Below are 21,888 nucleotides of genomic sequence, written 5' to 3' on the forward strand. Positions count from 1 at the left end.
AATTATATAGGAGGAAGCTAGATGGCTCAGTGGATTGAGAGCCAGATCTAGAGATGGGGAGGTCCTGGGTTCAAATATGGCCCCAGGAAGTCTGGACAAGTCACTGAACCCCCATTGCCTAGCCCTTATGACTCTTCTGTCTTAGAACCAATGCATAGGATTGATTTTAAGATGGAAAATAAGGGTTAAAAAAAAAGAATCTTTTGTCTTCTTAGAAGTTTGATCTTCCAAGATGAACAGATAATGAGTTCACGTTGTCCATTTGTACCGGTCTTTGTACGAGAGAGATACCAAAGAAGTAAAAACATTTGCCCTGCTCTGGAGAAGCATTTGGGCTAGTCAAAGGCGAGAAATCAGGAGGATTGGGAGTAAATGTGGCTAGGAATCGTCGGCATGATTTGAACAAGTCAGGAAATTGCTCTCCTTTTTTTTTTCTTTCCCATCCCTCCTATTTGACAAGGCTCTGCACATGAAAAATGGTGTGTTGACGGGAAAATGCATTTATATGAAATAGCTAAGTGTATATAATACAAATGACACTATCACTCAATCCTGGATGCTTTGCAGCCTGGCATTCATCTCCCCTCCATACCCCCACCCTGAAATGGCTCTCTCCAAGGTCTCCAGTGAGCTCAGGTGCCAAATTCAATGAATGGCCTTCTCTCAGGCCTCATCCCCCCTGACCTTTGGGTAACATTACATGCTGGAGACACCCCCCCCCTTCCTAATACTCTCCCTGCCCTTGGCTTTGCTTCTCTTTTGCTTCTCTTCTCACCTCTTTTATTTTATATTTTCTAATCCCAAATTTTGAATAATCTAAATGAAAATTGGAAAATTAGCTTGACTTCTTTTAATTTTAATTTTTTCCTTAAAAACAGAGGTTAAAAATTGTTTTTACATGTAATTGAGGAAAAAAATTAAATATTATTAAAAATAAAATAAAAGATAATGGACTTCACAAATGTCAAAAAATGGAAGGATTTCCCTATACAAAGAACAAAAAAGAGGTTTGAGAACTATAAATGAAATCAGTATATCCTCTCTATATACTTTTATATCTATCTATCTATACATGAATATATAGACATATATATACATACATATTTCAAATTTAACTGGGTAATTCCATCACTTCTTTGCTTTTCCATGTCTTCAGAATTTCCTTTTACTCTCTTTTATTCATTTTTAATGTCCTTTTCTCCCTTTTTTTAAAGTATTACTATTACTGCTCTCTTTTTCCTCTCCCAACCCTCCCCCAAAAAGTTATCTCTTGTCAAATTACACAACACAACCTCCCCACTGTCCATGTCTGAGAATGTCTCATTTTGCAGCCCTGGTCCATCTAGCACCACTTTGCCAAGAGGTAGGAAACCAGATTCATCATCAATCTTCCGGAGTTGGGATTGTCTGACCTCTTCTTTATTTCTTTTGACATGTTTATGCTCTTCCTTGTGTGTCCCTTCAGTCCTTCACAGAGAGTGTCACCCAAAGCTTTGTCTGTGTAATTAAAAAAAAACAAAACAAAAAAAAAACATTGCCTTCCCTCTTAGAATCAATATTATTTTTTGGTTCCAAAGCAGAAGAGCAGTTAGGGCTAGACAATAGGAGATAAGTGACTTGTCCAGGGACACACACTTTACTCAATTTCAGTTCTCATACATTTCTCCTGAGTTCTTCATTTCTTATGGTGTGATAATATTTCATTGTATCTGTACATATCACATTTTGTACAGCCATCTCCAAATAGTTGATATTGACTTTATTTCCAATTTTTGGTGCCACAAAGGTGCTGCTATGCCTATTTTGATATACATGGGACCTTTTTTTCCCTATCTTTGATCTCCTGGAATCTATGCTGCAACCATGGATTCTCTTGGTCAGAAGACATAGTCAAAACTTTTCTTGCACAATTCCTAATTGTGTTTCTGAAAGGTTGTTCTAATTCATAGCTTCACTCACAAAGTTTTAAGAGTGTTTGTTTACATTTCTCTATCCTATCTAGTATCCACTTTTCCTGCCTTTTATAATCTTTACCATTTTGCCAGATGTGAGCTAAAACCTTAGAATTAATTTGCATTTCTCTTATTTTTAATGATCTGGAGCCATCATCTGTCTGGTTGTTTATATTTAGCAGTTCTTCCATTGAAAAACTCTTTTTTGACTTTGGACTCTTTAGATATTATTGCTAACCTGAATAATTACATTCAAACTATTCTTCCTTCAGTTTTTTTCTCTTTTATATCCATCTTTTAGGGGCTTAATAACATTTACATGAACAGATAGCACAGATATCATCTGTCTGTTTAAAAATCTTCAATGGTCCCCATCATCTCAAAGATAATATGTGACCTACTCAGCTTGGCATTAAAAGGCTTTCAGTAATCTGGCTCGAATTTACCTTTTCATCCTTATTTTACATTATTCTGTCTCACATACTTTGTTCTACTCAAATAGTGTAACTTGCTTTATCTTTTACATAATGCATCTGCCACCATTCTCCAGTGCAACTTGAACCCATATTTATAATGTCTTCCATTATCTCCCTACCCTTCAGATCTTCTCAGAATCAGCTCAGGCACCCTTTCTTCTTATCAGGACCGCAAAGGCCATCTAAAGTCCAACTCAAACCTAGACATCCATTTTCTCTATATCTTCCTCGGAAAATGGTCTCTCAGCCCTTGCCAAGAAGAGCCTAAATGGGAGGCATCCCCTTCCTGAAGCAGCCCATTCTTCATTTGTGCAGCTCTGGCTGTTAAGGAGCTATTTCTTAGTCAGCTCTAAATTTACCTTTTTATAATTTCTTCTCTTTGCTCCTGGTTTTACCCTGTGCAGCCCAAGCAAAGCAAGCGTCTCCCAAAATCACTCTCATACCACTGTCCTATCTCCATGGCATCATTTCTTCCCCAAGAGAAGCATCCCCAGAATGAAGATGAAGATTACCCCAGCTTGAATTTGTCTAAGGTTCTCCTCTGCTATCGTATTTTATAATGGAACATACCTCTGTGTCTCTATTGGTTTATTTCAGCAGACTTTTTAAGTTTCCTGAGGCCAAGGAAGCATTAGAGTTTTTTGTCTGAAATAGCTAATACAGAGTATTTAATTAGACAACTGACCTAGCTGCCCCTAGAAGTTCACTTTTGAGCTGTGTTTCTTATTTAATCATATTTGGAATTGAATTATATTTTTGTCTTTTTTACAATGTTAACTTAATATATTTATATATTATATTTAACATTTATATATTTCATTTAATATGTTTATATTCCATTTATATATTTGACATATGTCTATATTATACTTGTATGTTACATATTATATTCAATAGTATATACTATATTTAATATACTTATATTTAATAGTATACAATATGTATTATATTTAACATACTTATATATTATTTGCAATAGTATATTATATTTAATATGCTTATGTATTATATTTAATAGTATATAATATGTATTATATTTAATATACTTACATATTATATGTAATAGTATATATTATATTTAATATACTTATATATTAGTTTAATAGCAATTATATTTAATATACTTATACATTATATTCAATAGTATATATTATATATTATATTTAATATGCATATATTACATTAATAGTATATATTATATTTAACATACTTATATATTATATTTAATATTATATATCACATTTAATATACATACATTATATTATGTATCATGTATTATATTTAATATACTTATATATTATATTCATATGTTATATTTAATGAATATATTATAGAATATATGTAAAATCTCTATATAATCTCTATATACTACATTAAATATGTATGTATTATGGTATATTTAATATCTTTATACATGATCTTTAATATCTTTATGTATTATTTTACATATTATATTTATTTTTATTTTATTTAGTTAGCTAACTATTTCCTAGATTTTAACGGCAAACTTAATTATTAAGAGCCAAGAACAGGAATAAAAGATGTTATCAAGGAAGTGTATGTTAGGAAGAGAACACGGGAGAAATAAAATGCCAAGACTGAGGAATGAAGGGTAGAGAGCCCAACTGCTCCATTCTCTTAGCATATCATTGTCAGAAGACGTGGAGGAAGACCTCCCTGGGGTTGGTGGGCCCCCCTGTAGTGAATTTATGGGAAGACATGGAGAACAGGTGCAACAGGGAGGGCAGGCACGAAGGGGTTGTGAGGGGACTTCATCACTGGGATCACCAATCCGTTTAAGGATTTAAGTATTAGCCGAATCGCTTATCGCTGGGATATGCTCAGCATAAAACAATCTGTCTTCTGTAAAGGATTACATAAACATCCTTGGATTTTTCTCAGTATTTCCTGATGGCGATACAGCATTAAACAATAACGCCAGTCATATTCAGCGATGACCCAGATCATCAATTAGGGCCCCGCTGAGTTTACAAGATCAAGTGGAGTTTCCTTCTTGGCAGAACTTGGTTCACACGCCAGGGCCTCAGTCCCAAGGAAACAAGATCCCTTCCGTAGAGATATGGGAAATGGTTACAGTCACATCCACACAGATTATAGCATTGTAGGCAGACGCGGGAAGGATGGGAACACCTGTTTTGACAACTTTAAAGCCTTCTGCTTCACTGAAGCAGTTTTATAGATCTGCCCAGAGAAACTATAAAAATTCATTTAAAATTCACAAAATTCCACTCCAGTGTTTCTCTGTGCACCCTGCCTATCATTGCTGTTGAGAGTCTCCGGCATGCCGGTCCCATACTGGTTAATGAGCTTTGCGTCAGTTACATGTCAATTGCTCTAGAAGACACTGGGCGCCATGTTTCCAGTGATCTCAGGGCTCTCATCATCCTATCTGGGGCTAGATGAACCAGGTGCTCTGCTCATGAGAGTTAGCCTTCCTAAAGCTTTCCCTCGCTTTCTAAGATATATTTCCAAAGCTCTTTACTTTTTTTTTTTTATGATAGTTAAGACACTAATTATGATAGTTAAGACACTAATTAAATTTTTTTCCCATTAAACCCTTAATATCTGTCTTAAAAATCAATAGTTCCAAGGTAGAAGACTGGTAAGGGCTAGGCCGTTGGGGTTAAGTGGCTTGCCCAGGGTCACACAGCGAGGAAGTATCTGAGGCTAGATTTGAATTCAGGTCCTGCCAACTCCAGGCCTGGTACTGATGTCTAAAGAGCAGACCTAGCTGCTCTTAGAAGTTCACTTTTGATCTGTATTGCTTAGTTTCTGCATGGCCCTCTTGGTGGTTCACTCTTCCAAGGTGTATAATGAAAGAAGGGAATAGAATAGGGGGAGAAAGAAAGGGGAAAAAAACCCTCCTAATTAAAATAAAGGAAATTAAAGTAGTATTTTGGGGGCAGAGGAAATAACCAAATGATCCTTTTAGACATCAGTCAATAAACATTTATTAAACTCTTTCTTTGGGCTTGGAACTCTGCTAAGGGCGTGGGGTACAAATAGAGACACAAAGAACTTTCTGCCCATCCGGTCACTCCTTCGTCCCTAACATTACAGATTAAGAAACTGAGCCTTGGAGAAGAGAAATGATTTTCCTCCTATATCTTTTCTAGTTCCAAATCTGTGACTTCTCTATGTATATTTAAGTTTTATTTGGTGCTGAAATAATATTCAAGATACCAATGCAATTATGTGGCACCATAGTACACAGAATGGTAGGCCTGAAATCAGGAAGACCTGAGTTCAAATGCAGCCTCATCTAATGAGCTATGTGATCCTGAACAAGCCATTTAACCTCTGCCTCAGTTTCTTCAACTGTTAAAATGAGGATAATAATAGCACCTACATCCCAGGGTTGTTATGAGTCTCAAATGATGATACTTGGGGCCTGGCACATCGTAGGTCTATATAAATGCCTATTCTCTTTCCTTCTTTCCTCAAAACGCCATTGGAACATTGTTCCTTTGGATAAAATTAATCCAATTTTTGATGACCCTTTTTACACCACCATTTCCACTAATAGTTTGGTCAAGGCCAAAGGGCAGATTGTTTGTGATGGTAAATCGCTAGCTGGTCATGGTGGGCAAAGGGGTATTGATTGGTCTATGGCTGGCTCATCTATTGAACACACTTTTTTCTGATCATTACTCTCACCTTTCCCAAACCAGAAAAAAAGACACATGAAACTCTTATAAAAACACACACAGATTAAAGCAAAACAATTTCTTGTAATACCCATGCCTGGAAATCTATGCCTTATTTTACATCCTGAGTCTGTGAGGAGACGAGGTAACCTGCTTCATCATTGGTCCTCTGGAATTATGGTTAATTATTAAATTGATCAGAGTTGTTAAATCTTTCAAAGCTGTTTATCTTTATGGTGTTTTTCATTGTGTTACTCTTCCTCCTATTTCTGCTTGCTTCACCCTATGTTAATTTTTAAAAGTCTTGCCAGATTTTTTTCTGAAATTATCTTTTTCATCATTTCATATGTAATAGTAGTATTCCATTACATTCAGATCCCATAATTTGTTCAGTCAATCTCCAATAGATAGGCACCCCTTAATTTCTGGTTCTTACCACTTCAAAAAGAGATGCTTTAAATGTTTTTGTACATATGGGTTCTTTTCTTCTTTCTTTGATCTCTTCGGGGTCCACTTAAACCATTTTGTTAATGGTTGCTCATTTCATCAGCTCATCACAGAACAATGGAGTGGCTGCCATCCATTCTTCTTGACGTGTGCCAACCGTTGCAGTCATCTTGTCCCTCTTGAGTTGGTGGTGCCTTCCCAGACTTGGATTGTAACAAATCCTGACTTTTGTTGTTTAATGTTATGGATATACCCAAGAATCATAGGATCATAGACATAGAGCAAGAAAATACCTCAAAAATCCTGCTGTCCACCCCCCAAATTTTAAAACGAGACACCAAGCACCGGAGCGATTTTCAGCCTGAATCCCACTTTTTTGGTCTTTTTTTTTTTTTTTTTCTCTTTTCATCAACTTACTATATTGTCTTCCAAGACTGTGATTCAGAGATCAGCCACGAGTGTCTCTCGGTCAGACAAAAGTGTGTATGATAGATGACACAGCAATGGACCGATCAATTCCAATCTCCCCGCTGTGACCGGCTAGTGTCTCACAGTCCTCAAGGTCTTAGTCTGACAGAGCCGAGATTTGAGCCGCCTGTGTCTGACTCTAAATTCTTTCCATTATATATACCATCTCAAAGAAAACTGCATGTCCAAGACTTTTAACCTTGTGGAATTATGGAATGTTAGAGCCTGAAGAAAACTGAAAGATGCTCTTCTCCAAGCCCTTCCTTTTACACATGGAGAAACTGAGACCCAAAGAGGGCAGAGGGATGTGATTTGAATCCAGATCTTTGCCTAGAGTTACACAGCTAGTAGATAGCAGTTAGGTGGCTCAGTGCATGTGCTCTATCCACTGTGTTACCTAGCTGCCCCCAAACAGTAATTTTTCATACAGCTTTGTTTGAAATAGAATTTTTTTTCCCTTTTTTGTAAAATACTTAGTGGGACTCCAAGAATTTCCAGCTATCTCTCAGCTTATGAAAGTTCTTCCCTTTGGCTGACTATTTTCACCTCCTAACAGTAGCACGTGGTAATGTTGTACCAGACTCCATCCAGCTTCTCTTTCATTTCCTATTAACTTTCTAGAAGTGATGTGAAAAATAGTCATTTATGTGGCATCTAAAAATGTTTGTTGTCTCTAGTAATAACAGATGGCTGAATAGTTTTCACATGCCAAGCTGCATTTCTTACACCGCAGTGCATGTGGAAACCATCAGTGGGTCTTTCAAAGCTTTCTCCCTTTCCATGTGCAGTACAGTTGACCTGCATGGGAGTACACCAGGTGAGGAGGATGGGCTTTGCTCCAGATCCCAGGCAGTGGAATTGCACCAAAGACGGCCACATTTCAGTTAGTGCCTTTGTTCTACACTCGCTCTTAGTCTCATCCCCTTGTTTTCGAGGGAGATTGGGCTTAGAGATGCCTGACGATCGCATTTATTCCCCTATAAGTCATTAAATAAGTGATTAAAAACTTACAAGTGTACCACAGGGACATGGGATCTCTGGTGAGTCATACGAGGAAGGCTGTTTTTCCCCTAATGAATTTTGCTAAATCTTGAACATCTGTTTCAAAATTAAATGCTTGGCTTTGTTCATTTTTGATGCCATTTTATTTACCTATCGCTTTCATTTTGTTTGGGGGATGAGGGAGTTTAATACTAGGTGCTACAGAGAAATGGAAGACCTATGTTGATTGGGAGCGATTAAGGCTTTCCTCTTGGGGTGTTACTTTAGAATAATGGCAGATGCTGCCAAATTTTTCTAAATCCAAAGAAAACATATCAGATGCACCCATTGGTAGATCCAAGGTCATGCAAATCTTGAACCAGCTCAGGTAATTTTCTTCAGGTCAGGGCGAAGGCAGTTTGCAAGCAGCTTCTTCTACCATATAAAGTGGAATTTGGGCCATGACTTTTTTCTCTTTCCAATAATAGCTATGCTTTGGGTCCAGATCTTGATTTTGCTGATTTATTAATTTTTTTTTGGGGGGGGACTTAATATAAACCTATAGGGATCAACCTCTGTTTTCTAGCCTTTGCTTAGGATCCTGAAGCTTTTCTAACCCAAAGAGTTCTTTTTTAGCTCTTGCCTAAGCTGGAGTGAGCAATCAGCATTCTTCAGCTGATGACTTTGATAGGAATGAGTTATGAAAAGTACAATAAACCACTTCCAGTTCACCGCCTGGGCCTTTTACCTTTTCTTTTCCTTTTACTTTGTCTAGTAAGGGCTCCATTCTTAATGAGGCCATTTATCCTGCATACACAATGAGATTGTCTCCTGGTAATACATTCTCCGCTCTGGGAGCTGAGCCCAAGACGGGCAGCCTCTTCAGACTGCTGAAAGAATTAGCCTTTTAACTGGGGGGGACCTTTGGAGCTTGTCATAGCTTTCATTCCCATCTCTAGTTTCTGATTTTTAAGGATGTCACTAATGAGAGAAGGAGCCCTTTACAGAACTACACGGCTCTGCTTTGCTCACAGCCTCTTAGCAAAAAGGGAATACTAATCCATGGTAGGGGGAGTGGGAAAACATGCTGGTGTCGGAGTTTTGTTTGGATTTGATTTTGATGGCTGCAGTCCATATACACTATGAAAAGGCAGATGGGAGGAATCGGTGGCTTGTCATTTTCTTTGTGTATTTGTAAATCTCAGTTTAACTCTTTGCAAATATTTGTCCCGTTAATAATATCTCCTTATTCCAAACTTACTTTTATTGGGTGCTCATATAGCTCAAGGCTTAACCAGGCTTCTTTGCCTCATATACAGGTAAAATAATTGCTAGATTGAGGGATAATGAGAAAAATCCTTTTCTTCAAAATACTTCTTTGGCTCATTGCCTACCACTGGAGATTCAGATTTGTCCTTTATGAGACTTCATAATAAGGGTATTGGGGGAAGGAGAGAAAGAGAAATGGAGCTCTTTTCTGTCTTATTTCAAAAATTTAAGACCATTCAAAGAATGGAAGAGACTTTAGAAGCAACCCAGTACCTGAATGATAACCCTTCCTTTGAAGTAGACATTGTTGTCAAGGAGTTGGCCATCCATTTTCTTCATCTTCAACCTAAATCTGCCTCTATCCAACCTCTAGCCAGTGGCCTTAATTCTGGCCTCTAGGTCAAGCAGAAGAACTCTTAATTTTTTTTAATATCTGAAAATTCTTAATTTTCAGATCTTAAAAATTTTAATTAATTAGTTTAGAATATTTAAAAATTTTAATTAATTTAGAATATTTTTCCATGATTACACTATTCATATTCTTTCCCTCCCCCCCTCCCATAACCAATGAGCAATTCCACTGGGTTTTACATATGTCATTGATCAAGACCTATTTCCATATTATTGATATTTGCACTAGAGTGATCCTTTAGAGTCTACATCCCCAATCATATCCCCATCAACCCATGTGTTCAAGCAGTTGTTTTTCTTCTGTGTTTCTACTCCCACAGTTCTTTCTCTAGATGTGAATAGCGTTCTTTCTCACAAGTCCCTCAGTTAATTCCTCTTTCAGGGGATGGCCCTTCAAGCAGCTAATATAGCCTTCTGTAACTCACCATACAAATCTTTGAAAGGGCCCCAAACAACCTACTTACTTCATTTAGTTGCTGATTTCAAGACCTTTCACTATTTTCTTTTTACAGGATCCTTGCACCTCAGGTGTTCCTGAGTATTATGATAATTAATAGGAAACATTTAAGGAAATCTGTAAGAATTTGTTAAGTACCAGTTTGTGTCTAGCCTTAAATTGATTTTAAAGAGATGGGAAAAATGGTAGAAGGAAAAGACTTTTTTCCCTTCCTCTGAAAAGACTTCTCTGGGGTTGGGGAGACAAATATAAAATACATAAAACCATTAGAAAATGATATAAGAAAGTATAGAATTGAGGATTCTAATTGACATTTAAGTTTTTCCTGGCACCAAGCCCAAGTTCGGATTTTGGTAGCAACAGAAAAGTCCAGAAATACAGTTGGAGGGAGGGATGGTAAGTAGACCCCTTGATGAGAATTAGGGGTACATTTAAGTCAAGTTTTGTTCCTAAATGAGAAGGTTGTTTGGCAATAGGGGCTGGAGGAGGACTTGAGATTTATGTGAAGAAGTGAATTACAAAGGCAATTTAGGGAAGCATTTGAGTTTAAGAAGGTCAGAGACTGAATTAGGTGGAGAAATTTATAAATTATTGGGAGAACTTGAGGAAAAGTTGAAATAAAAGGTTGCCTGAAGGAAAAGGGTTTATTCTTTTAGATTTAAGGGTAGAAGGAATTTGAGGGTATTTCTAGAAGATAATTGATACAGAAACAGAAATAAAAACAAAATAAACTGGTAAAACAAAATTAGTACATTTAAAAGAGTGAAAAGGTGTTAAGGAGGTACTGAAGAGCAGTCTGCAAGATAAGAGCTGAGGTTCATAGAAAGCAGGGGGACTTATCAGTGACTTGACTTGAATATTTGTGTTTCTGCCACAGCTTTTACAATTAAATTTTATTTTTTAAATTAACACACATTCATTTTCCTCCCCATATTTCATCAACCCCCCATGGGGGAGAAAAGTAAACTAAAATCTGTGAAATAAATATGCATAATCAAACAAAACAAATTCTCACGTTCACTGTGGCCAAAAATGCATTTCTCATTCTTTATGATAGTCCATCACTTCTCCGTCAGGAGAGTAGCAGAATTCTGTGCCATTGATCCTCTGGTACTGTGGTCAATCAGATTTAGTAAATCTTTTAAAATTGTTCCTTTTTACAATGTTATTAACACTCTATAAAATTGTTCTCCCAATCATGCTTATTTCAGTTTGCGTCATTTCATTCAAATTTTCCTTCTTGGACACCTTCTTCATTGTGTTTTATTCATTCCCTTACTTTTACCTGCCATAATTTTTTGAGCTATTCCCCCATTGATGGACACTCCCTCAGTTTCCAGTTCTTCACACCACAAAAATTGCAACTATAAATATTTTGGGTTGTGTAAGGACCTTTCCAAAGTAAAGGATGTTCTAGGTGCTAGAGTTCTAGAAGGAATTGTAAAAGGGCATGGAGAGATGTCTCTCTACCATTCCAGGTTATAAGAAACCATAAAACATTCCTGGGAAGTCCAGAAGCCATGTTATAATGGAAAGATGGATTTTAAGAGAAAATAGAGAAATTCTTCCCTGATGAGACCACCTAAGGAATGTTGTTTTCATTTGTGGATCCTATTTTTAGGTAAGACATTGACACTCTAGGAGTCTGGAGAAAGGTATCTGGGATGATGAAGGACCTTGGAGCCTGTGCCATACAAAGACCATTGGAAGAAACTGGGCATAATAAGTTTAGAGAAGAGAAGATTTGGGGGAAAGATGATGACTGTCCTCAAGAATTTAAAGGACTGTTGTGTGGAAGAAGAATTAGATTTGTTTTCTTGGGCATCAAAAGGGCAAAAGTAGGAACCATAATTGGAAGTTTCAAAGAAACAAATTTGGGCTTGATATCAGGTTTCTTTAACACTTGGAAGTATCTAAAAGTAGAGTGAGATGCCTTAAGAGGGAGTGGATTCTCACATCATTGGGTGACTGCTTTTTTTGCAGATGTTAATCATGGAAATTCTTTTGGGGGGATGGGGTTGTATTAGATGCCAATTGTGTCCTTTCTAAAAAGAGCAGCTAAGGCGGCTCTGTGGATAGAGAGCCAGACCTGGAGTCAGGGGAATCTGGGTTCAAATCTGATCTCAGACACTTCCCAGCTGTTGTGACCCTGGGCAAACCATTTAATCCCAATGACCTAGCCCTTCCCACTCTTCTCCTTAGAACCCACACTTAGTATTGATCTAAAACAGAAGGTAAGGGTTAAAAAAATAAAATCAGGTAAAATAAAATAAAATAAAATGTGTTACCCAAATTCGACTTAATTTGGGCAGAACTCAGAAGGGCTATTGTCTGCCTGGTTCTGGACATCGTCTCAATGCCATTTTCTTGCCATATCTTACTGATGACTCCTATTGAGTTTTGTATTCAGTTAAAACCTCAGGAATCTGTTTTAGATAAACTGATATCTAGTCATGAATCTCTCATATTGTTTTTGTGAAAATGATTTTTTAAACTTAAGTGCAAGACTTTATATTTATCTGAATTAAATTTCATCCCATTAGATGCGAACCCAGCCTTACTACTAGCCTGTTGAGATCTTTTGAGGTCTTGATTTTCTTTCTCTAAATTAGATATCCCACCAATCTTTGTATCAGTTTGAAATTTGGGATTATTTTTCCGTTACATTTTTCATCTAAGTCATTAATAAATGATGGTAATCTTCTTGGCCACCTTTGTAGAGGGAAAGCATAAATATGTTCCTCAAAACAAATGAATTCAAAACAAAAACTCTTGATGATTGACCTGCATCATTAGACTTGCACGGAGAGTTTGGCCAGCTTTTGTGATGCTCTGGCTTAGGGTCTGGCCATTTATGAAGCACTGGAGTAGGAGATCAGTGGTGTCATTAATGGGAGAATGTGGACAAATCTTTCTAATAGCATCTGGAGAGCAGTCTTTGATGGGAGGCTATCAAGAAATAGATCTAGAGAGCAGGACAATCCAGGTTGACCCTAGGAAGAAAAGGGTGTCAAGGTACCTGGTGTTTGATGGCAGAAAATGAAAGGAAGATTAGAAGGAACAAGAGGATATACAGACCCAGAAAGGGAGTACTTATGGCCAAATTTGATACCTGCATAATTTTTCCTAGCCATGGCCCTGCACACTCAAATATTAAATGGAGATAATTTTTCCTTTCTTTTTTTTCTCTTTCCCTAGCCATTATTGCTTTATTCTATTACCACAGATAATCTAGGTTTGACCATAAGCAATTTTATGACTTTTTATAGAAAACTACATATTTTCAAAGAAATGAAGTTCCAAATTAATCCTTTTGGAGGATAATCCGATGTGATTTATTTCAGATTTTCTTCAATTAGATGCAGAAATTTTGTTTAATAAGCTGATAAAAGGCAAAATAAATCATTTAAATCTGGTCAATATCTCTCCTTAGTATAGTTTGTAGTGTTTGATGCTAAAATAGGATTTATTGTATGCAGCCTGCATTTTTATACTTTTCTAGAATCCAAAGAAATATAGCCAGAGTCATATATGGTTTTGAGACTCTTTCATCTGCCCATCACCTTATTTCAGATGTCTGTTCGTGCTTATCTGAAGGAAGAAGAGTAGAAATTCATGGTTGAATCATCCATCCTAACCTATGAGCTCTTAGAGACAGGACCTCTTCCACTCTCTCTATATCTTTCTGTCCCTTAAGTTGTATTTTGACTGCTAGGATACTTCCTAGCTGATCTATATGTCCTGGGCATAGGAGAGAGAATGCCACTACTCCAGGCATGATGTGACACTAAGGATTTATTTGAGGCTCCTGCCCAGGAATTTCTAAAATAATGGGTTTAGTTGCAGAAACACAACCAAAATGGTTCCATTTGCATTCACAAATTGGTAGAATGTGAGAATATTTCCGATCAGGGATATTCTGAAAACTTGTCTTTTTCCCCAAGTTACTCTTGGCACCCCCTAGCCCCACAACATGTCCTCTTCATCAAGAATGAGTACCCTTATTTGGAACAACCCAATATCTAATGATCCATTCAAGTACTTGTCTCCCAACCTGAGCCCAGTTTTTAAGTGCCCATTGGTACTTAAACTCAATGGGTGAATTCCTATGCCAAATCCTCTATAGTACATGAGAATGATGTAATGTCCAAGTATTTGGCCTGATTTTGCCGGGAAGGAAGAAGCAGCTTTCTTGCCCTTTGGAAGTACATTTCTTCTCACAGGACATTAGGTACTTTTCTGTGAACTATTTAGCAAATTTATTCCTTTAGGAATTCCTTTAGGAATAAATTTGCTAAATAACTACTAGTGGCACGAGAAAAAAGTTGACATCCCTTCACAGATGAGTGTTATTTCCCTCTCATTACTAGGGGTCAGTCCATTTTTTCCTCCCTTTCTAGACATTCAATTTTGACGGCTATCATATTTCTCAATCTTCTTCTTGTATTTCTATTTGTAGCCACTTTAGTTCAGACAGCAAGATCTTTTAAATTGGTGAAACAGAATAGTTATGCGTGAAGTCTTTATATTTGAAGATAACCCAAGACTTGTTTTATTGGCTCGACCATCTCTTTTCCAGCTAACTTTCTCCATTCTTTTAGCAAAGCTTATAATTCCAGCTTCTAAACACTCATTTAGAGAGTTAAGAAATTTATTTAGTAATTGAATAATTCTTAGTAATAAATTGTATTAAACTCTGATTTCTAAACAAGGTTCAAGATGAAGCCCTTGGTTTGTTTCTGAAATGGAAAATATTTTCCTACACTTTTTATCATCAATATGATTTTTAATAATTTTATTATTTAAATATAACATTTTTAAAAAAGTTGTTATTTTGAATATTTTCCCATAGTTACATATTTCATGTTCTTTCCCTCTCCCCCAAACTGCTCTAACCCCCCTTAACTGACACATAATTCCACTGTGTTTTACATGTATCATTGATCAAGACCTAACTCTATAAAATTTTTAATAAATTTCTATAAAGAATAAACAGTGCACACCAGCCAGCAGTATGTTTTTTCCCACTCTATTATTGAATTCAAATTCAGTGCTTTACAATATAAATACCAATCCTGGTTGATTTTCCACATTCTCCAATTCATAATAATTCCTCCTCCCTCTCATTTTCCTTTTCTTCTATGAAATTAGTATTGGCGTTTTATCCAGCTTAAACAAATACTTTATTAAATTCCTCTGAAAAACTTGAGGGCCAAAGAATACCAGGTTTCATGCTGTTCCCCTTAGGAAGTGATAGGCTAAGTATGTGATCCCATTGCTTTTCCACTAAGGGGTTCATATCATTTAATATATTTAACCAAAGGAACAAGTCTCTTTACTGAATGATTAGATGTGTTATGTGAGGTGCATAATAAATACTTAATGAATTCTTTTTAATTCATTTATAAAGTTGAAGAATGATTTCTTAATTCTTAACAAATTATCCATTAATGTCATCTTAATTCTTTCTGGGTCTATGTTTATGCCTGTAGGAATTTGTTTTTTGACCTGTGAAAATTTGACTGGATAAAGGGATCACATATCGATTTATCTAGCTTCTAGATTCTCTATCTCCTTTTCTCTTGCCTCTGAAAATTTGTGATTCTCCCATTTCCCTCCAAATTAAGCTCCTTCTTTGTAGACTAAACTGTCAAGAACAAAGTCCTTTAAATCCTCCTGGGTATCATTCATTGTCACATTCCACATATGGTGAAAATAACTTGCAATAATCCTTTATATACTATTTCAGATCCTATGGGAAAGTCTGTGAGTGGGGGCTTATTCCCTTTTACATTTCAGAGGGTTGTAGAACTTAGATGTAGGACAAATTTTAGGAATCAGCTAGCACAACAGCTTCGTTTTACTGATGAGGGATCTGAGGCACAGAAAAATGAAGTGGCTTGTGTAAGGTCTTACAGGTTCAGAAGCAATATAAAGCTTTAAAGCCAGGTCCAGTGACCCCCAGATCTATTATTTCTTTTATACCTCATATTTGTTGACCTTGTATATTCAGGAATCAATCAATCAACTTTTTTTAGCTTATAATCTTTGATTTTTATATTTTTTCAATTTTATATAAAAATAATTTTTAACCAAAAAATTTTGGAGTTCTAAATTCTCTCCTCTCCCCTCCTAGAAAAGGCAAGCAATTTTATATAAATATACATGTGAAATCGTGCAAAACATATTTCCATGTTAGCCATGTTGCAAAAGAAAATGCAGACTAAAAATTAGAAAAGTTTAAAAAATGCTTCAATCTCCATGTATTTTTTTTCCTTCCTATGGAGGGAGATAGCATTTTTTGTTATAAGTCCTTTGGAATTGTCTTGGATAATTGTTCAATAAACGTTTATTAAGAACATACTATTGCCAGGCACTGTGCTAAGTACCAGGCGATAAAAAAAGAGGCAAAAGACAGTCCTTTCCATCAGGGAGTTCACAATCTAATGGAAAATATGGAAAATGTCATTCTTGTTTGCCTGTCTTATAAACTGATTAATGAAATTGGGCAACATGGTTCCAGTAGAAAAGCTCTGTGTTTAGAGTCAAAGAATCCGGGTTTGAATCCTTGGATGAGTCCCTTCATCTCTTGGGCATTATTTTTCCTCATCTGTAGAATGAGGGGGTTGAGCCAGATGACCCCGAGGGCCCCTCCAGATCTGAGTTTATGATTTTGTAACCCATTTCAGTGCTGCATAGTGCCAAATTTCAGAAAACCTTCCAACTACTAAGATATTACTGAGTCCTGTTTTAATCTAGCTCTGATGGGTCTTGAGCAGTCCCAAATAAAAGCCTTCTGCAGCCAGAGATTTCCTTCCCAATGGGGGCTGCCCCACTTCAGTTACAATTTTCCCTGTTGGGTATTCTTTCCCTTTTAGCAGTTTTTGCATTACCACACAAATTCAGCAAGCCAATTAGGATGCAGGTCTTAGGATCACAGATTTTGAGTTGCAAAGGAACTTGGAGATCATCTGGTCCAAATCCTCCTTATCTCAAAGATAAGGAAACCTTGAAGCCTCATCTGATTAAGTGACTTGTCCAAGATCACACAGGGAATAGGTGGCAAAGTCAAGATTCAAACTTCAAACCATTACTCTTTATTCTCCTAGACTCCTAACAATATAATTTCTTTAGCCTCCATGTGCTTCTACTTTCATTCCAGGTTCATAAGCTTGTTCTTATTTGCTTTCAAAGCATGACCCACTTTTCTCTTTTTTTGCCCCATTTTCTCCTTCCCCATCTTTCTGGCTCCTGAACAAGATCCTCTCTGGTTTGGTTTCTGATGAAAACCACCTGACTTTACCAGACCTGGCTCTGGATATGACCTCTGATTCTTTATTTACCCCAAATTAGGACTATTCTCATTCCTTTGGTGATTCATCCAGTCAACTTCCTTGAATTATCCTCCCCTTTTGGGCACAGAGCCTAGGAAATTAATTGCCTGGGACACTTCTCTACTCTAACTCTGTCTTTTTTTTTCACTGCCTAATATTGTGATCATCTCTGGGTTTCGAGCTGTTTCCAGGTGAAATTACAACAAGCAATTACATAAAAGAAAACAAATACAAAAGTTGCAATAACAAAAGCAAAACTTAATGTACAGAATGTAACAAAAAATTATAAAGATAAAGTTACATTGTCTTCAATCATTGTTTTCTTTGCACTAAATTATCTAATTTCTCCAAATAATTTCCTTTTTTTTTAAAATCACTTCTCCCTCCATCCTTGGTTTCTACAAATTAATCAACCAGTATTTATTAACTAGCAATGCAAGATAAAAATGTAACTGTCCCTGCCCTCTGGGACCTTACATTCTATTAAGCAAAGTAACAAATAGACATCTAAATAAATATGACGTATAGACACAGTCTATATGGTAATGGGGAAGGGCAGGTAGAGTTGGGAAAAGTTGTGTAGAATTCTCTTGGCATTTAAGCTGAGTCTTGAAGGGAATCTGGTGAGAATACATTCTGGATCGGAGAAGACAGCTTGGGAACATCGGTGGAGATGGAATGTTGTATGGGAGCTATAAGGAGGTTAGTTTGGCTGGAACACAGGGTGGATAAAGGGGAGCTGTAACATGGTATAAGCCTGCAAATGCAAGCCAGAGACAGGTTGTGAAGGGCTTTTGATTGTCTCCCTTTTATCTTTCTTTTTTTTTTTTTTTAAACCCTCACCTTCTGTTTTAGTATCAGTTCTAAGGGAGAAGAGTGGCAAGGGCTAGGTTGGCAATTGAGTGATATCAGAGAGCTCCTACTTCTCTATTGCCCTTTTACCTGTTTTGGGGCCATTCCTATAGGTTTCTCTTTTATGTTCATCAAGTTCGCTCTCAAATGATTAGGATTTGAGAACTAAATTTTTCAATGTTTTTCTTTTCTCCCTTGGGCACAAAATTGCACCTTCTAGTAAGTTTGATCATAAATATCACTGGTATGCTGTTTAGTAAACGGTGAATCAGAAAAGATTTTATGAAATTCTTCCATCTGGGGAACAGTGAGGTGGCTCAATAGATTGAGAATCTGGCTTAGAAATGGGACGTCCTAGATTCAAATGTGACTTTAAACATTTCCTAGCTGTGTGAGTCTGGGCAAGTCACTTAACCCCAATTGCCTAGCCCTTACTGCTTTTCTGTCTTGGAACTTGTACTTAGTATTGATTCTGTATTAGCTGCCAATCCCCTTCCCCCTTCATCATATTGATTCTTACATGCCTCTTCATTTACTCTCTTCCATTTCCTTTTTTTTCCTAATCCCAATGTGTTCTTCATTCTTGTCTCTTATTTATTTGTTTATTTGTTTATTCATTCATCCCCTCATCCACTTATTTGTTTGTTTGTTTGTTTGTTTATTTATTTATTTGGTCATCCATTTATTTATTTATTCATTCATCCATTTATTTATTGGATATCATCCTATCCTATTCAAGTTACTCCCTTCTTTCTGTCTGTCTGCTTATTCTCTCTGTCCTAATAGAGATAAGGTTCTTAAGTACCTTAAGGATCATGGGTACTTTAAGTTCCTTAAAAATCTCTAGAATCGTAGATATATTAAATCATCTTAATTATCACTTTCCCTTAAAAGGAATGAATGATATTGTTTTAACATTATTGAATCTCTTAAAATTTCACTTTTCTGTTTATCTTTTTATGTTTCTCTTAAGGGGTGGATTTGATCCTCAAATTTCCTTTCCATTTCTAGCCTTTTTTGTTAGGAATGGCTGGAAGTCCTCTATTTCATAAAATGTCTATCCCCAACCCCCCCATAACTTAGCATTGGTTCTAAGACAGAGAAGTTTCAAAAAGTTTTTTTTAAAAATAGTAAATTCAAGTTGTTCTGGAAATATAAGCTGCAGTGGGGTATGTTGATCAGGTATCCACACTGTTTGACATTAGTATGGTAAGTTATTTGGAAATGGAGGACCACCAGGGTTCTTCAGGGGTGGGCTGAACCTGTTTGCATTTCTAGTCTGGAGAAGGAAGGAAGGGAAGGGAGGAAGGAAGGTTTTGAAATCATTGTGAAGCAATAGAATATCCGAGAGTGAAAATTGACAGAACTTTACAACAGATGAGATGTGGAGGTAGGTATAAGAGATGAGTCTAGATAGAATGACACCTAAGTTGTAAGCCTAAGAAGATGGTGGTACCATTGGGAAGTTAAGAATGGAGGAAGGTTTGAGATGATGGTATTGGGAAGTTGGGAAGGGGGGAAGGTTTGAGATGGTGGTACCATTGGGAAGTTAAGAAGAGGGGAAGGTTTGAGATGATGGTATTGGGAAGTTGGGAAGAGGGGAGAGTTTGAGATGGTGGTATCATTGGGAAGTTGGGAAGAGGGGAGGGTTTGAGATGGTGGTATCATTGGGAAGTTGGGAAGAGGGGAGGGTTTGAGATAGGGGTACCATTGGAAGTTGGGAAGAGGGGAAGGTTTGGGTGGAAAGAAAATGAGCTCACTTTTGGACACTTTGAGTCTAAAATCTCTACAGGACATAGTCTTTGAGAATTGTCTAAAGTACTTAGAGATCAAGACTTACCCAGTATCCCACAGGCAACACGTGGCAAAGGCAGGGCTTGACTTCTAAGACCATAGGAGGAAACTTAAATGCCTTATCAAACCACGGAAGTTTAAAGATCATTTCCAGTTTTAAATTATGGCAAAGGACTGGCAACAGATACAAATGCAGAATGGTTTTAATTTGGGAGTGGGGGGAAGGAAAAGATTCTAAGAGGGTAAGATAATGATTTATTTAGAAAGAAAAAGAAAACAAATAGATAACTCATCCGTCCTATTGGCGAGCTGTTATAGCCTTCAGTCCTGAGCAGAGCAAACTGACTTCATGTGTCTAAAGAGAAAGGATTGGGATGAAAGCTTTTATCATCTCTGAGGAAGGATCCACATCAACCCTTGTAACCCAGCCAAGCCCTCTGCCCTCCTCCTCCCTGCCTCCCTGAATCTCCCCTCCATACCCCACCCAATTTGGTCTGGGTGTTTCCATTTCAGGGTGTTGGATCCATCCTGCCATTAAAAGTAACACAGAAAGGTGGGCAATGTTGTTCTTCGGGCTGCCCAGCACAAAAGGCTTCCTAGAGACCAACGCCTGCAAACGGAGAATAATTGACGTGCCTCGAAATAATGAGAGTACAGATTGTGTCTAATCAGCAGCAGCACAAACACTCACAAAGGGTTTCCATTCCTCCTAGGACTTCCCTTGCTGGGCATCTGGCTGGGATTATCGTTGGACTATTGTACGTTCTGGGGCCTCTCAAGAGGATCATGAAAGCTTGCGCAGGTACACCCGAACATCTCTGGCAGGACAGGAAGCTCAAAGCCATCTTCCTTTGAAGGGGGGCAGGTGCAGACCCGAGTTTCTCCTTGTGCCTGGGCTCTCCTCCCTGCCCAGTGGTTTTACAGCTAAAGATAAATCATCCTCAGCCCAGACCCAGCGAACACAAAAATAAAAACAGCTGCTTGCTGGTTAATATTCCTTAAGCAACCCAGAAGGTGCAGAGATGCAGAGTTGAGTTTCAAGCCTCACGCTTTCCAAGTAGAGGGAGGAAAATGTCGATTCCCAGCCTCGGCACTAGTTAAGGAACCGCTGAAATGTCCCCCAAAATGGCAGGTGCCAAGAGTCTTTAAACCAGCCCATTTAATGGCCCGCTACAAGAATGGAGATTAGATGGGGCAGCCAGATGGCTCAGTGGATTGAGAGCCAGCTCTAGAGATTTGGGACGTCCTGGGTTCAAATCTAGCCTCAGACACTTCCTAACGGGGTGACCCTGGGCAAGTCTCTTAACCTCCATTGCGTAGCCCTTATCACTCTTCTGCCTTGGAACCAATGCACGGTTTTGATTCTAACATGAAAAGTGAGGGTTTAAAAACTTAAAAATATATTCCCAATATTAGAAAGTTTTTCAGACCATCCATTGTCTCCCTTAATGTTGGGTTGGTCTCCCTTTGCTCAGAGGTCTAGCAGCCCACCGTGATACACCCAGGGGTTCAGGGATCTGATATTTGCTTGTTGCAGTATCGAAACAAACACATCTAGGGAAAGTCAAATGAATGTTGTTTAATGAAGGTTCGTTCTGTCCACCTTTATTTTCTTTCAGAGGAGATGCAGTTATAGAAATGTCTTAATGAGTTTTGTCTTCTGAAAACTCAGTACTTTGCCTGCAAAAGAGATCTGGTTCCCAGGAGCATATGCTTTGCTTTAATGTATACTTTTTTGTGGTTGAGAGATTTATGTGCAGGAATGATAAATTTTTTCTT

General features: G+C 37.4%; 1 protein-coding gene across 2 annotated transcripts in view; it reads left to right on the forward strand.

Moving 5' to 3' along the window:
- The window catches only part of RHBDD1 (rhomboid domain containing 1), a 126,327-nt gene that overhangs the window by 15,136 nt on the left and 89,303 nt on the right, over window positions 1-21,888 (forward strand). For both annotated transcript variants that reach the window (XM_044670794.1, XM_044670795.1), the window contains exon 3: window positions 20,823-20,911. In XM_044670794.1, coding sequence (XP_044526729.1) covers window positions 20,823-20,911 — 89 coding nt within the window. The remainder of the gene's footprint in view (window positions 1-20,822; window positions 20,912-21,888) is intronic.

This window comes from Gracilinanus agilis, chromosome 3 (assembly GCF_016433145.1).
Source record: "Gracilinanus agilis isolate LMUSP501 chromosome 3, AgileGrace, whole genome shotgun sequence".
Taxonomy (NCBI): Eukaryota; Metazoa; Chordata; class Mammalia; order Didelphimorphia; family Didelphidae; genus Gracilinanus; species Gracilinanus agilis.